Consider the following 14329-nt stretch of genomic DNA (forward strand, 5'->3'; position numbering starts at 1 on the left):
GCTTTTCGCTTACTGAAGTCTGGCGATTCCTCGGAGACAAATCCGCAAGTATTTTATACTACAGTGCTGTAGTACAGTCGCGTTTAAAATTTGGCGCGAAAACTAAAAGTGAAGCGATGAAATTTTTGCGCCAAATTTGTCCAACTGTAGATGCAGACATCTGATATATAAATGGCTCTATATCCGAGTACATCAACGACTTATCGTAGCGCAAACAAGATAAACTCTCAAACAACCAATTCACTCGCAATAAAATGCATGATTTCTTTAATTAGCAAAGTAAGTTTGAAGGCCACCGACAAGCTTTTGGACAAAGAAATACGGGTTATGTTACAATCAGTATTTATTTGCCTGGATAGTTAAAAATTTACTATGGAAGAGTATAAATATACAAAGGTACAAAATAAATACGAAAGAAGTTCAAGTTCTGGTAGTCATTTCTTACAAATATCTCAGATTTAAAAAATTTGCCACTGGAAATAGACTTTGATTTGGTGTCCTTCAAGAGTTACACGCGACAAAAACACTGCGATCAATTTGTTGAACAATCAACAAGTGAAATACGATACATGGAAAAGAAACAGAAGTAGAACTATGCATGAAGAGAACTGCTCAAAACAAGCTGACGATTCTTAATAAATCTCTTGCCAACAGTAACTGGTACACTGAGAAATGCAAATATTAGCGTCGACAGAGGCACGTACTGGTAAGTACCCTATATCCGACAAGAAAATGTCATACGTTATCAACTTGAAACACCTAAAAGCAATTTATATTATCATCTCAATTCCAAGCTTCCTAACTTTAAAGTTCTACCTACACTGCTACACTTTTTTGAATATAGCTTGCCACATTTGCAATAATAAAATTTCCTAGACTGGCCTCACAAGCTAACTAAGATTTAACTGGACACCAAGAATACGGAAAATTTGACTTGACTGTACTAGAATTAGTCATAAAAAATTTGTGGTAAATTACTTTTAAAAGGACTACTGAACTGTGTTAACTACTCTTTCGTATTGTTGCTTTATTACGATTGGTGAATATCATGAGAAAAATATTTTTTGTTGGGAGTCGAACGAGGTCTATCCTGTCAACTGAATCTTGCCATCTTGGAGGGGATTTCTGGGTAGATGAAGAGAAAAAAAAAAAAAGACTGAGTAAATTACTTCTCTATGACAAGTAAAATAATTAAAAAGTAGGCTCAAACCAACAGGTCTATGGATGACACCTTGGTATGAAATCCATAAAATAAAAGCCACCAAGCGGTGTCTTAAGTGGTAATGCTTGTTAAGCGATACAAATTGATTCTTACCAGTTAAACGTGTGTGTATGAAAATTGTGCGCGACTTCTCTCACCTCACCTTCCTCAAACTTAGCTCGAAGAGAACCACAAGATTGCTACACAGAAAGCGTACAAAGTTGTTTCCAAATTTTAATTCTAAGGATAAAAGTCTTAACTATCACAATAAACTTATCACTTATGTCTAAGACTATGACGAAAAAATCCAAAATATAATCTAACTGCCCACCTTCATTCGGATATCCTGGAAACTCGCCGTTCCTCATATGACTTGCGTACGCCGCATTAAACAGTTGTTGTTGACGTAACATACCACCGAATCCAATCATACGCTCAGGCTGGCCCCCAGCCATCATGGCATCCATAGAAGATGCCATATGCTGTCGACGTTGCTGCTGCTCTAAGAAGTACATCTGCTCTCTCGTAAGAGACTCCCTGGAGGGTAGTCCAGACGGGTAACGATATTGCATGGAATTCAGGTCCACAAATTGAGAATTTCCACCCTGTTGCATTTGCGCAGATTCAATGTTTCGTTGATGCGCCATAGCAGATAAGTTAGGTCTGTACTGCAGCGGAGGTAAAACGTCTGACGGGCGCTTGTTTCCGTACATGGCCGCATACGAACTCATGTCCGCGACACGCGTAGGATTAAATCTCTCGTGTTTCTCCTCTGGGCTGTGCAGAAAATTACCAGCCATCATATTTTCCCGTATTCTCTCCCGATTTGCTGCCTCCAAGGCTAAGTACTGACCGCGATTCTCCGGACTGGCTTGTGATGGGTTTATTCCCCTCAGCATTGAAGTGAAAGGGAGGCGATGATTTCGTTCGGGCGCAGGTTTGTTGTCTACGCCCCCTGAAGATGGAGGGCCGACATCGTTAAGTTCTTGAAGAAAACTACCCGGTTGAAAGTCAGGCCAACTCTTGAAAGGCGCCGCAGTCTCTGCCCCCTTGGGAGGATCTTTGTTCATATTTGCAGGGGGCATCCGCTGAGGAACAGCCTCCGTTTTACCAGGTTCTAAATGTCCATTTTCAGATACACTTTCCAATGTTTTCGCTCGGGAACGTTTGTCCTCTACATCATTTCCGGGTGGTTCTTTTATCGGGGTTAGCAATGGCATTTTCTTGTAAACATCCGCTTCGGGAGCGCTGTTCTGAGGAACTTTCTTTATTACACTCTCCGCAGCGTTACCTAAATTTTTTTTATTGTTAAAATTCATTCTAAATGCACGATCGTGCATTTCCAGATGAAGAGGATCTCCTTGTGCTCCTAATCTATCTAACCCTTCGTTTGGAGAAACACCGAAAGACCCTCGCCCAGAGGAAGTATCGAAATTTGGCCGCCCTCCCATTCCATCATAGGGCCCTTTTCCGGGCACCCTCTTCAGATGCTCGTTAGATGGCGCGACACGATCCCTGTTCTCTGGTGACTGGATAACTTGGCGTGAAGAACTGGGGTGCATGGCCAGGGCACCCTGTGGTGTACCCTGAGCGGGTCCCTCTCGCATTTTGGCTCCTTCTGTCGGCTGCTGATCCTCTCGTGAGGCCCCGCTTAAGATATGACTGATGGACAGAGTAGGAGGAACTCGACTTCTAGTCTGCTGCATTCCTTCGACGTTTGGCTCTTCCCTACCATTGGTTTGGAGATCCTTCCGTTCCTCTTGTTCGCTATAAGCTTCCTCGCTATCGGTTTCGTTTTCGGCCTGTTTGTTGTTACCGGTAAAATTTGGTGCTTGTGCCTTTGTAAGTTCAGGAGGCTTGTTTGGCATGACTGAAAACAGATGAAATGGAAAGAAAACGTTGGGGCAACCGAACAGAAAAAAAAACCAACCAAACAAACAAAATCTGATGATACATGACAATTTTCATCCTTCAGCTGGGTGGCTGTATGGGTAAGGTTCCTTGCGTAAAGAACAAATTATCTTATTGCTTTTGGTAGACTTTTTGTCAAATCTGCTCATACCTTCTTCTCTAAAGGAGCCCTCTCTGGAGGGGACCCTCTGTGGGGGAGCCTCTGGAGTGCGTCTGTCTAAGCGCCAAGGCTCCCTCCCAGGTACCATAGGTTGATTGTATGGTCCAGCTGCTGGAGCTCTATAGGGCATAGGACCATTTCGAGGATAGCCAAGGTAACCTTGATTGAAGGTCTGTGGTCTGTAGTAAGGTGGCCCTCCATGCGGCTGCTGTTGAGATTGACGGCCTCTCTCAGTGCCACCCGTTATTGAAGGAGGAGTGGGCTCACCTGAGGTGAAAATTAAGATAAACAAATAATCACTGATGTGACCTCTTAAAAGAGACCACCTCCTGGAAGTCATTGCATTGGTATGAAATATTGGATGATGGCCACTGAAAGGCTAAAAATTGAAAAGGAAGACCCACCTGAAGTCGAGACAGGGACTGCCTGCTGTGGGGACAGCTGCTTGGCTTGTTCAGTCTGACTAGGACTATTGATGTCATTCTCCCTACGAGGCAGCTCCATACTTCCACCTGTAGCACCCATCCCATATTGGAATGGCATCCTACTAGGCATGCGCTGAGGTGGAAAATGTGATGACTGTGGCTGCGGCTGACCCATCTGTCCCATGGGATTCCCTGGAGGAAATCTAAACCTGTTGTACTGAGGACCTGGTTGCGACATGCCAAATCTGGCAAAAGCAGCTGGGTTAAAAGCATTTTGGTAGAACTGTGGGGGATAGAGAGGTCTCCCATCGGGGGAAAAATGTGGGGGACCAGGGAAGGGCATTCTGGAAGGGTGATGCGATGGCATCATGCCTCCATTTGACATGCTGTTAGGCAACATATGGTTTTGAAACATTGACTGCATTCCAGATGGGGCCATCTGTTGGGGGAAAGGGCGGTCCTCTCCTGGATGAGAACTGCCAAACATCTCAGTTCCTGAGCTTGCCTCTCCTTTCTTTCTCTTGTCTTTTTTGCTTTTGCGTGCAAGCTCTTCTTCAAAGTCCTCATCACTGTTGTCATCATCTTCAGGAAAATGTTTCTTCAGTTGACGATTGAAAGCTGCCTCAAGGCTGTTTGCCATCTTAGTGTACACTAAAATTTTATGGAGAAAATATAAAAGTTGGGTTTAAAAAGGAAAAAAAGAAACACATCCCAGTTTAGTAGGGTTTAAGTGATCTTCATGTAATATGATGTTGTCAAAATTACATCACTGATAAAACATACTGGTACACTCCAAAATTATAGCAGGGTGATGCAGGATTCCATGTTGGAAACCTCTACTTACCCTATTGATGATACATACAGAGTATAACCAGCAACAACACCTGCTAACAGCAGGAAATGTACTTACTACTATCAGGGCCATTGTAGTCTAAACAGTTCTCAAACATCAACTTCATGTCTGCATTGAACTGCAAGGCAACCATCAAAGAACTTAAATTTATAACAAGAAAACAACAACATACTAATTCACTGCTCTTATACTTTTCATTTCTTTTAAGAACATTTTAAGTATAAGCTGATCAGGCATAATCTACATTAAATTACAAAATCCTCTTTCAAAGGGAGGCAATCGACCCCTTTTTTAAAATTATTTTAGTTTGTAGAGGTAATCACATGATTCCAAGTGCAGTTTGGAATAAACAAGCGACAGGAAATTCTTTCAAGACAAAATTGCACGAGCCTGTAGGGTGAGTGCAATTTGTGGTCTTTGAAAAAAATTGCAAGTGGTTATTTCTTCCAAATTGCACAAGAAAAATCATGTGGTTATGTATTAATAATATACATGAAAAATACGAGATAGCGTATCATAATTATACAGAAGCAAAGCACTTGTATCAAGTGCAAAAATAATTTATTCACAACCTGCAAGTGACCTTGTGTGTTCAGTCAAAACAACTGCATTTGATCAAAACAATAATATACGATTATATTTTCACACTTTTAAGGTGCAAAAGAGCTCAAAGTCTGGCTAAACAGTTCAAGTTCTTGTTCAGTCTGGTTTGTAACTTTTCTGCCCTGAATTAACACTCTTCTGCATTGAATTACTTGAAAACTGCACTCATCTTAACCAATCAGAACTGAGTAATTTTTCATGTATCTTATTAATGGTGTAATGATAGCATGTACTCACATCATTCAAAGTGGTGTATTTACTGTCATCAAGCTTTTGTTCAATGGTTGACAGATCCATTGGTTCCTACAAGAGTTATGCAGTTTATTGGTTTAGCTCATACATGAATGTGAAAGGCTATAAACTCTTACTTGATAAGAGGGCAAAGCTCAACATATCACGATCAGTGTTCTATGTTGGGTTTGGGGAGGGGTAGGTGTGAAGGTGTTCAGAGCTGACATTGATCTAACAATTTCAGAAACTATCAACTATTTGTAGGGGACATTGCTTAGATAAAACAACCAATTCTCAGAACTAGAAAACAAAGAAACATATGGACATCAGTAGCAAGAATTACATTTCAAAGGCTGGAAAAGCAAAAGCATCCTTGTTGCTCACCTCTATGATCTCGTAGTATTGAGGGGCATAAGATTCCTCCACAGGCTCCAGGAAAGGCCATGCATTATTGTGTTTTTTCAAAGCATCCAAAACTGTGGTAAAAACAAAAATTCAACATTTTATGAATAGACACTAAAGAACCAAAGGTTTTTGTTATTACAGTGAATGTTTTGAACTTATGAGAAGCAGGAACCTTGTTCCCAAGGTCCTCTTGATTCCCTTGATAACGGACCCTGGTTGCAGCTGGTCATGTGTCTCCCAGAACTGGGGAGATAGTAAAAAACAATGGTACCAAGGGAGGGGCTCATGCATAACTTTTTGTCCATACTAACTGGAAAAAACTTTCACAATTTGTTTTTCTTGCTACAAGAATTTTATTGCATTGATGACAAACTTAAGTTGAAGACCCACTCTCCCTGCTGCATTTTTTGGTCTGCATGGGCACATGACCAGTCACAACTGGGTCCTTCCTTAAAGGAAGAGGGGGAGAGGTCCCTTGGAATAAGGTTGGAGAAGCAGCTGTTTGTGTATTGTGAGCTGGGTGACAGTCTGAAAAGCACTGTCATCAGTGACACTGACCAGTATTTTAACAACCTAAGCAAAAGTCACATTCTTACACTGAGGATCATGATTTCCATTTAGGTGGAAGTCAGGAGAATTGCCCTTTTCAGGACAACCCTCACCTGAATGATCAACCTACAGGTTCAACTGTTATTCGTAGCAAAAACTTTTCATATGCGGTATTACCTTTATACATTCCAGTGTACAAGTCTTCATCTCTGTCTTCGAGGCCGATATCCTCTCCTGACTGTTTTGATCGTGTACTAATTCGTGTACTGGTTCCTTCTTCACTGTCTTTGCTCTCTTCTATGTTAGACAAACTTGATTTCAGTTCTTCGGGAACAAATTCACCATTAGCCATCATCCATTGCCGTTCTTCTCGCATACGTGCTCTTCTGGCTCTCTCTGAAAAAGGCGATCACATAGGTTAAGTCTGCACACAAGCCAAGTGGCCCATTTAGCTGGAGCTTATCATGGTTTTCTCAGCATGACTCACTACTCCCCCCTGGATGGGATGCTGATCCATCACAAGGTTACCCTCCAGGATTTAATCAAGCTTTCCTGAAAATTCACCTGTACACCATTTATACTCCTGAGTTGACATAGGCACTGTGAGAGTAAAGAACTTTGCCCAATGTAACACATTGAACCCAAGACCTCCTGACCCAGAGTCTGGACCACTAACCAAAAGAAGGAATAACACAACCTCATACTTCAGAGGTCATGATGATTTTATGAGCAGCATTCAAGATTTTTCTTTGTGACTTGTCCTGCTAATGTACTTTTGTATTCCAGAAGGACAATCTCAACCACACCATTGATTGATGTAATTTTTGTAACTTTTTTAATTGCTGTCCAATATATTCACAAGTCACAGCGCTTTTTTCTTCACTTTGCCAACTTTTTCCAAGTCTTGAGTTGTTTTCCCATTTTCAAGAATTTTCAGTAAGTAATCTAAATAAGCAAACACAATCCAAACATTTACAAATCCTTGATGCGGAACATTTCAAACTTGTCAAAACCAATTGAAAACAATTATTCCCCTACCTTGCTGTCTTTTCTCAGCTTGCTGCTGCTTTTCACGCTGCTTTTCTTCCTCCTCCTTCCTTCTCTCTTCAGCTGCCCTTTCTCGTTCCCGTTGTCTCTCACTTTCCTCCTGTATTTCCTCCTCCTCTCTGGACTGTGCTTTTGAAGCTATTCGGTCAGATGCCCGCCGAGGTGCCATTTCCATAAGCAGCTTTTTCCTCATGGCTTTATCCTGTGTCAAAGAGTAAAGATTTTTAAAAACATATCAGTGCTCTGAGCTACTTCTTTAGATGGTGATAATTTCCTTTATTTTTGTGACATTAACATGTGATTTTTTGGGTTGATACTCTAAGGAGTAATTAGGGAGGGTTGTCTAATTGAGAAAAATATCAAAACATTTTCACGAGCATGGCACAATGGAAAATCTACCTCAAGGGGTCACAACTTTTCAAATTAAACTTTTACTCACTCTACCCTAAAATATGAACATTTTCTTCATTATTCTTCTCTTTGGCTCTATCACTTTTCATCAGACACTGCAAAATGCTGTGGAAAGTCTGTAAACACTACTATGGTTTTACTACTCTTAAGAAAAGGATGCAACATAGCCCCAACAACAACAATATCTTAAACTTTCACAGGTATTCCTTGTACCTTTGCTTCGATCATTTTGCCAATCTCAGGAACAAAGTCGACACTGAGCGTTTCATAAAGCATCTTCTCATCTTTGTTTTTACTTTTCTTAAATGACTCGGCCAGCTGTTGCCATTCCTCCTCTGTGGAACACACAACTGTCCATGAAGGTCGAGGCTTCTTTTCGCCATCTTCCTTTCCTTCTGAATCTACCTCCTGCTCCTCATCGTCATCTTCATCATCAGCGTAATCACTACTGGGCATATCACTGCTTGGACTAGTAAAACAAGTAGCTGAATCAGTATTGAGAGCTGCACAATCACTCAGGTCTTACAGTACATGTAGACAGTACCTACTGAAAACATAGTACAATAGTCTTAACCCTTTAACTCATATGACCAACACAGAATTTCTCCTTACAATATCAACACAGCATCAAGCAGATGAGTGATGAGAATAAAGAAAAATAAATATTAGGCGATTAGTCTGAAGTAACATCAGAAGCATTTCATGGCAGACAGAAAGGAGAATTACTATGTGATCTTGGGAGTGAAGTGGTAAATGATCAACAACTAAAGATACTCTTCACTGTTAGACAAAATCTCCTTGTCAACACCTTAGTAAATAAACTGGGAACAGTATGGAGATTATGAATAATGATGTTAGGGTGTAAAGGGTTAATTAGTGGATGTGAAGTGGACAATTTCCCAGAGTCTGCGAAATTTCATGTTTACGACCTACACCCCTTTTCTCATCTGAACAGTTGGAATCATTTTCAATAAGTGCAGTAGAACACTGTTTCATTCTACATGTAATGTTGAACCTCAACAGAATATTTTTCTAAGTATGGCTGGGGAAGAAAATGTGAACCATAACAAAAATCAAAACAAAAAAGAAGACACTGAAAAAAAGGTTGGAATGGTTTAGCACAGAGAAGATTGAAAGAGAATACGGACGATTGTTTCAAACAATTTCAAAATGTACAGTGCATGACATACAATGTAGTTCCATTGGCATCTTTACCTTGATTCAGATTCTGGCTCTGAGTCAGATGATGATCCTTTCGCTTTCTTCTTCCTCTTCACTTTCCCTTTCTTCTTCTTATTTTTTCCCTCCATCTTTTTCTTTTTCTTAGACTTCTTGTTTACTTTGTTATCAGACTGTTCAGGCTTTTGTTCACGATATAATCTAGTGCCGTAGAAGTACCAGTAAGTTCTGGCCTCGGCGTCAAATCCCAGTGGTTCTACTCGCAAGCTGTCCGCATCTAAGCCCTGAAAAATAATGAATACTTTAAAACACAAAGAACACATGCTAATAATGCTATACAAGGATGAACCTTTGAATGGCCACCTTCTGAGTGCTTATTATCCTACTTTCCTACTTTTGATCCTTGGGAATCATGACATTACTAAAGAATTGAGCAAATTTGTATCATCCTATCACATTTCAAATGTACATACTGGAGAAGATTAACACCTTTGACACTACTACACAAAATCAACTTTTTCTATCAAGCAACATATCTGCAAAGTTTCATAAGTCTCTTAAAACCACGTAAAATAAGGGCCCTCTAAAGTTGCCAGATTTTAGAAAGAAATGTAAAATATAACCAAGGATGAGAGCTTGCACGACATCGGCACTTAAACGTGACCGGACGAGTACATTTACAAGCATTACTGGATGACTCTACAGAAATACGAGATTCCCGCCAGTCTATCCCTCAAGTATTCTAAGTTGTGTCAAGTGGATATAAAACGCAACTAAAAAAACTCAGTTCATCAAAGTTCAATGACTTGATCACGGAAAGAAAGATTATCTGAGTGTTTGAAGTGAATTCCTCTACCACAGAAGACAGAACGATTAATATACAGCCATGTAATTCCATTCCATCTTGTCAGAAATACAATACATTACCAATATATCATTACAATATGATTTGACAAGTAGCCAATCTATTTAACCTCTGATATGTGTCTAGATAGCTAAAATCTAGGAAATTGTAAATCCAAAATAGGATAACTACTGAAGCAAGATCATGGAGAGAATGATAAAAGTGTCACAGTAATGCTTGAATTCACATCCTAACCACATGCATACCAAAAACATGGAATTAAAACAAGAAAACTCTAGACTTGTGATTAATGGAGGGCTAAGTCTTGTTTACGTACACAATGACTCACCTGAAAGCCAATATTTTCATATAATTTTGACGCTACTGAGGATAGCTAGTTTTAAAATTACAAGTCACTTTTAGTCTTTCCATGAAGCATTTCATTGACACACTTCTTTAGTTCCAATCTATTTCTAGAGTGTAACATGGGGTAGGTCAAATACTTCATCATTATCTGCTCTCATCACACCAGTAGGCCCATAAAATCTATTTACTTGAAACTTGTAATACTCAAAGGTATCCCAACCCTATGCCTACTTGTTCAACTGCATGCCTAGTACCCACTTGTACTGCCGACCAGAGCTTCACACACATTCACTAACCTTAAAGCAAATTAATTTATCACCTATGTTCCAAGATGGACAAGCACTGTAAATGTTACTTTTTCAACAACATTCTTATGCAAAAAAAATGGGAGTTACTCATTAACACAAGTATGATAGCAAGGAGTATAGAAATGGTGCCTATTGACAAGATTTTGATAGAGGTGAAATTAATTGTGTGGTGAATTATAAATGGCTGGTGTAAAGAGCACTGGCCCTTAGGGTTAGAAAAAAAAAGCATTTTTGCAAAAATGAATGAAGGTTCGCAATGATCTACACTATCCTTAAACAACAAAGAATGCTCTAAAATTGTAAAACAAAACTTCGACAATCCTATCTGCTTTGTAAGGTGCTATTTTGCAGGAGGACAAGAATACACAATTCCACCAGACATGTACAACTGCTCAGATTCCATCCATGCCAGCCTCATCACATGGAAATTGAATATTCACCACCCTTTAGGCTGTGGCAGAATTTTGACAATATTTTCCAATCAAAAATCCATCATTTGATTTTGAGACTTTGATTTTGAGAATTATGACTGAAACTCATCAAAAAGTGTTCATTTGGCATAAAAATTTTTCCCTTGACATTCGCAAAACTTGTAGATTTTATAATTAAAATCTAAAACTTAATATCTGTCTGATAACATTATTATAATTCATTTGTAACACTAGGATTGTAATTAAAGTGCATGTGAAGGCAAGTTTGAAGGCCAAAGGGATAAATTGGAATATCTACTGGGGAAATTTTTGTTTGAATTAAAAAGAAGAATGTTTCTTACCTTCAGTAACTCAGGAACATCTTCGACATCAAGTCTAAAATCACAAAGGTTGTGTAGAATCTCAACTTTTTCCCTTGTTGAAAGTTTGCTGCGGATAAAAAAAGGTCAATATTGATTTCAGGGACAATATAAAGAGATAAAGTTACTTGTGCAAGAATTTTAATGACTACCAAATATCAGAGATTTCAAGATTGGAAAAAAAAAAAAAAAAAAAAGTGAAGGTCACCCGTCAGTAATCAAATCAGTAAACACTTTTCCTCCCTCAACAATGGGCCATCTATCATTTTTCCTCTAATCCTTTCAGTCACTGGAGAGCATTTAAGTGTACTCAAGATCTACAGAGAGATAATTGTCTCTTGAATGTGTTCGAGGTAAAATACAGGTTTTTTTAATTCTTCCATAAGCACAATCGTAACAAAGGTATCAAAACATAAAGTGGGCTGATAAACAGAATTGTGTGGGCCAGAACAAAAATATTACTATTCCAATGACAATACACTCCGTCAAACCCAAGTATGTACTGTCAAGTAGGGTTAAATTTCTTGACACTGAGACATGATAAACATTTCAGAAGTAAGAAATTACAATTTTTAATGAAGATTTATCACAGTTCCTGATTGTGGAGCATAACTCTGTACATTAAAGATCAGAGAAGGTAATTTTCAGCTGAATGAGTACATCACAAATTACTGCAAAACAACACGTGTTTTGAACTTTCAGAGAACTATATTATGACTAAAAAACAGTGCCTTGTCAATGAAAACATAACTAGCTTGCCCTGTCATATGCAACATATTCTCAATGTTTACCATTTTAATGAAATAAAGAGAACAATTTGCGCCTCAACCGGTGTTAACAAAAAAGATGGCTTCAAAACAAGCTGGGAATTTTAGAAAACACATCAACCTCTACAAAGATACTCAAAGCAATTTGTGTCTCACTAAAACAGCAACTTAATTTTCAAATTGCCTAAAAGAAAGGGTTTATCCTCTTCGTTTAAAACTTTTACTCTAAATTTGATGAAAAAATGAGAACGGGTGAGCATTTGGGCCATTTCCAACAACTAGAAACGAAAGCGTACTTTCTGGGTACACACACGCGTTTAATCATATTTCGCTGCCATAGACAATACTGCGTTGTCGGCCACATGGAGCAAGGCAAATCAACAAAGGCATAAAATAGCTGTCCGAAATACCTGTATTCTTTATCCGCCAGAGGGTTCTTCTTTCCTAGGTCATCTTCCCAGCGTATTTTCAATACTTGTGACAAATATGGCTCGAAATTCTCGGCCCTAAAAGGAAACATGGAAACTGTCACGATACGCTAAACTAAATAAGGAAGCTTTGGCTAAACTCTCAAGAGAAAATTTTCCACTCGCCTAAATAGTTAGGGAACTAATCTCACCGCCAAAACAAATTTCTTTTCCTAAGCCACAAATCTCTAAATATAACTCAAAATTCGCAAGTAAACCGAATAACGAATACCAAGGTATAAATTTTCAATAGGATCGCTCAATAAATATTTCACGTGTCAGAATATCAAATCGCACGTTTGTCCCTCCATTTTTAATAGCCGACTAAAAAGATTTAACTTTGGGTTCCAATTTAGTTCAATGAAATCAAGATTCCTCGTTACGATCGTCTACTTTTATGAAAATCTCAAAAAAGAGTATTTTCGTTCCACAAAGGAGAAAGCTGCCGAGCCGTTGTGGTACAACATCGTCAACTGATACTCAATCAAGATGAGAAAGGCTGTGGATATTTGTTTCAAATCGATTCCTGTCGTGAACACGATGAGCGAAAAAAATGGTTTCAAACAAATCATCAAGGCTTAACAACGCTAAATGGATTTCTCAAAGTGTTCGGTAGAGCTGATAAACCTGCTGGCAAACAGATCTGCTATCACTCCATAATAAAATCGTGCAAGCATTAATAAAATACTAGAATTACTCGTTTGACAATTTCGGCGAACGGAACACGACCCAGAACTATTTTCTCGTGTCTGGAAAGTTTCTTCGTCGAAGACTTCATTCATAACGTAGTAATAACATCGTAAGAGTAATATTTACACAGTTCCCGATTCCAGATAATTTCATTTTTGAAAACATGGCTTACATGATTAGACAATGAAGAAAATTACCATGAGGCGGTCGGAGTTAGAATGAATTAGGAACATTCACGTTTGCACACGAAATCAACTAAAAGCTCGTATTTTTAGTAAATACGTGTAATCACACAAACAAAATCAATCAATGCGTTGTTAAGACATTTTCAAAGAAATGGTCAAAGGATAAGCTAGGGGATGAAGTAGAATACAATACAGTAAAAACTGAAACTGTCTTACGTTATATCCTTTATTCCATACAATCCCCTTAACAATCGAGCATGAAGATCGGCCAAAAATCGGTTGTTTCCCTCTTCATTAGAGCCATCAATGACAAGTGCATCTTCTAAATCCTATGGGAAGTAAAACAATGTCTTTTTAAACTTAAAGGTGACAGGGCACAAACGATATATGTCCGTCTAAGCTTCCAACTTTGCTACCAGTTTTTAGCTGGCACCGTAAATTCAAATTTTAAAATAAACAATGCACGAAATAGTTTGGGCGAAGAAAGGTCAAAGGCTTAAGAATAAACGAACCTTCAATTCAAACTTTCAAAATTATATTATCGGTGAACGATCAGGAAAAAAAAGCGCGGTCCTTACTACAAAAAGATAATTGCAGATTTTCGTACGTACCTCGATTTCGAAGTCAGTCAATCCGAAAGCGGCGCGGAACAACGAACAGAAATGTGCTATCGATGGTACCTCCCACCAATTTCGGATCTCTGCAAGCCAGAAAAATATGATAAGCGCAATATTTCACCTTTCCAAAGATACCTCAAACAATCGTCAAAGTTGCTCTGAAAACATATTTACAAGGCCGTTCAACAGTACCTTCCATGTCAGCCAAAACAGATGGCCGACTGAGTACAATGACGACACAAGACGAAGCCGGGAACATCCGGGCTTTTCCCTTAGAACCACGCCCACAGAAGTCTGGGGCGAGTAAGGAAACGTGACTT

At 39.0% G+C, this 14329-nt stretch overlaps 1 protein-coding gene across 1 annotated transcript; it reads right to left on the reverse strand.

The window, feature by feature from the left end:
- Nucleotides 1-239: 239 nt before the first annotated feature.
- LOC131776682 (chromatin remodeling regulator CECR2) lies at nt 240-14268 on the reverse strand. Its single transcript, XM_059092900.2, has 16 exons — nt 14202-14268; nt 14004-14092; nt 13609-13721; nt 12461-12556; nt 11266-11353; nt 9012-9259; nt 8010-8265; nt 7377-7587; nt 6516-6734; nt 5769-5860; nt 5391-5456; nt 4608-4668; nt 3677-4348; nt 3264-3539; nt 1533-3071; nt 240-1125 (listed from the first exon to the last, which is right to left on the reverse strand). Exons 1-16 carry the CDS (start codon nt 14266-14268, stop codon nt 1094-1096), a joined length of 4125 nt encoding a protein of 1374 aa, XP_058948883.2. The 3' UTR covers nt 240-1093.
- Between the last annotated feature and the right edge of the window lie 61 nt (nt 14269-14329).

The sequence above is a fragment of the Pocillopora verrucosa genome, chromosome 8 (genome assembly GCF_036669915.1).
Source record: "Pocillopora verrucosa isolate sample1 chromosome 8, ASM3666991v2, whole genome shotgun sequence".
Lineage (NCBI taxonomy): Eukaryota > Metazoa > Cnidaria > Anthozoa > Scleractinia > Pocilloporidae > Pocillopora > Pocillopora verrucosa.

Bases quoted from the DNA above. Each gene is read 5' to 3' on its own strand.
- LOC131776682 (XM_059092900.2), bottom strand. From the start codon at position 14,268: ATGTTCCCGGCTTCGTCTTGTGTCGTCATTGTACTCAGTCGGCCATCT. The intron at 6,735-7,376 runs GTAGGGGAATAA...CGCCTTTTTCAG, and splicing joins AGCTGAGAAAAGACAGCAAG to AGAGAGCCAGAAGAGCACGT. The intron at 5,457-5,768 runs GTGAGCAACAAG...TAACTCTTGTAG, and splicing joins AATACTACGAGATCATAGAG to GAACCAATGGATCTGTCAAC.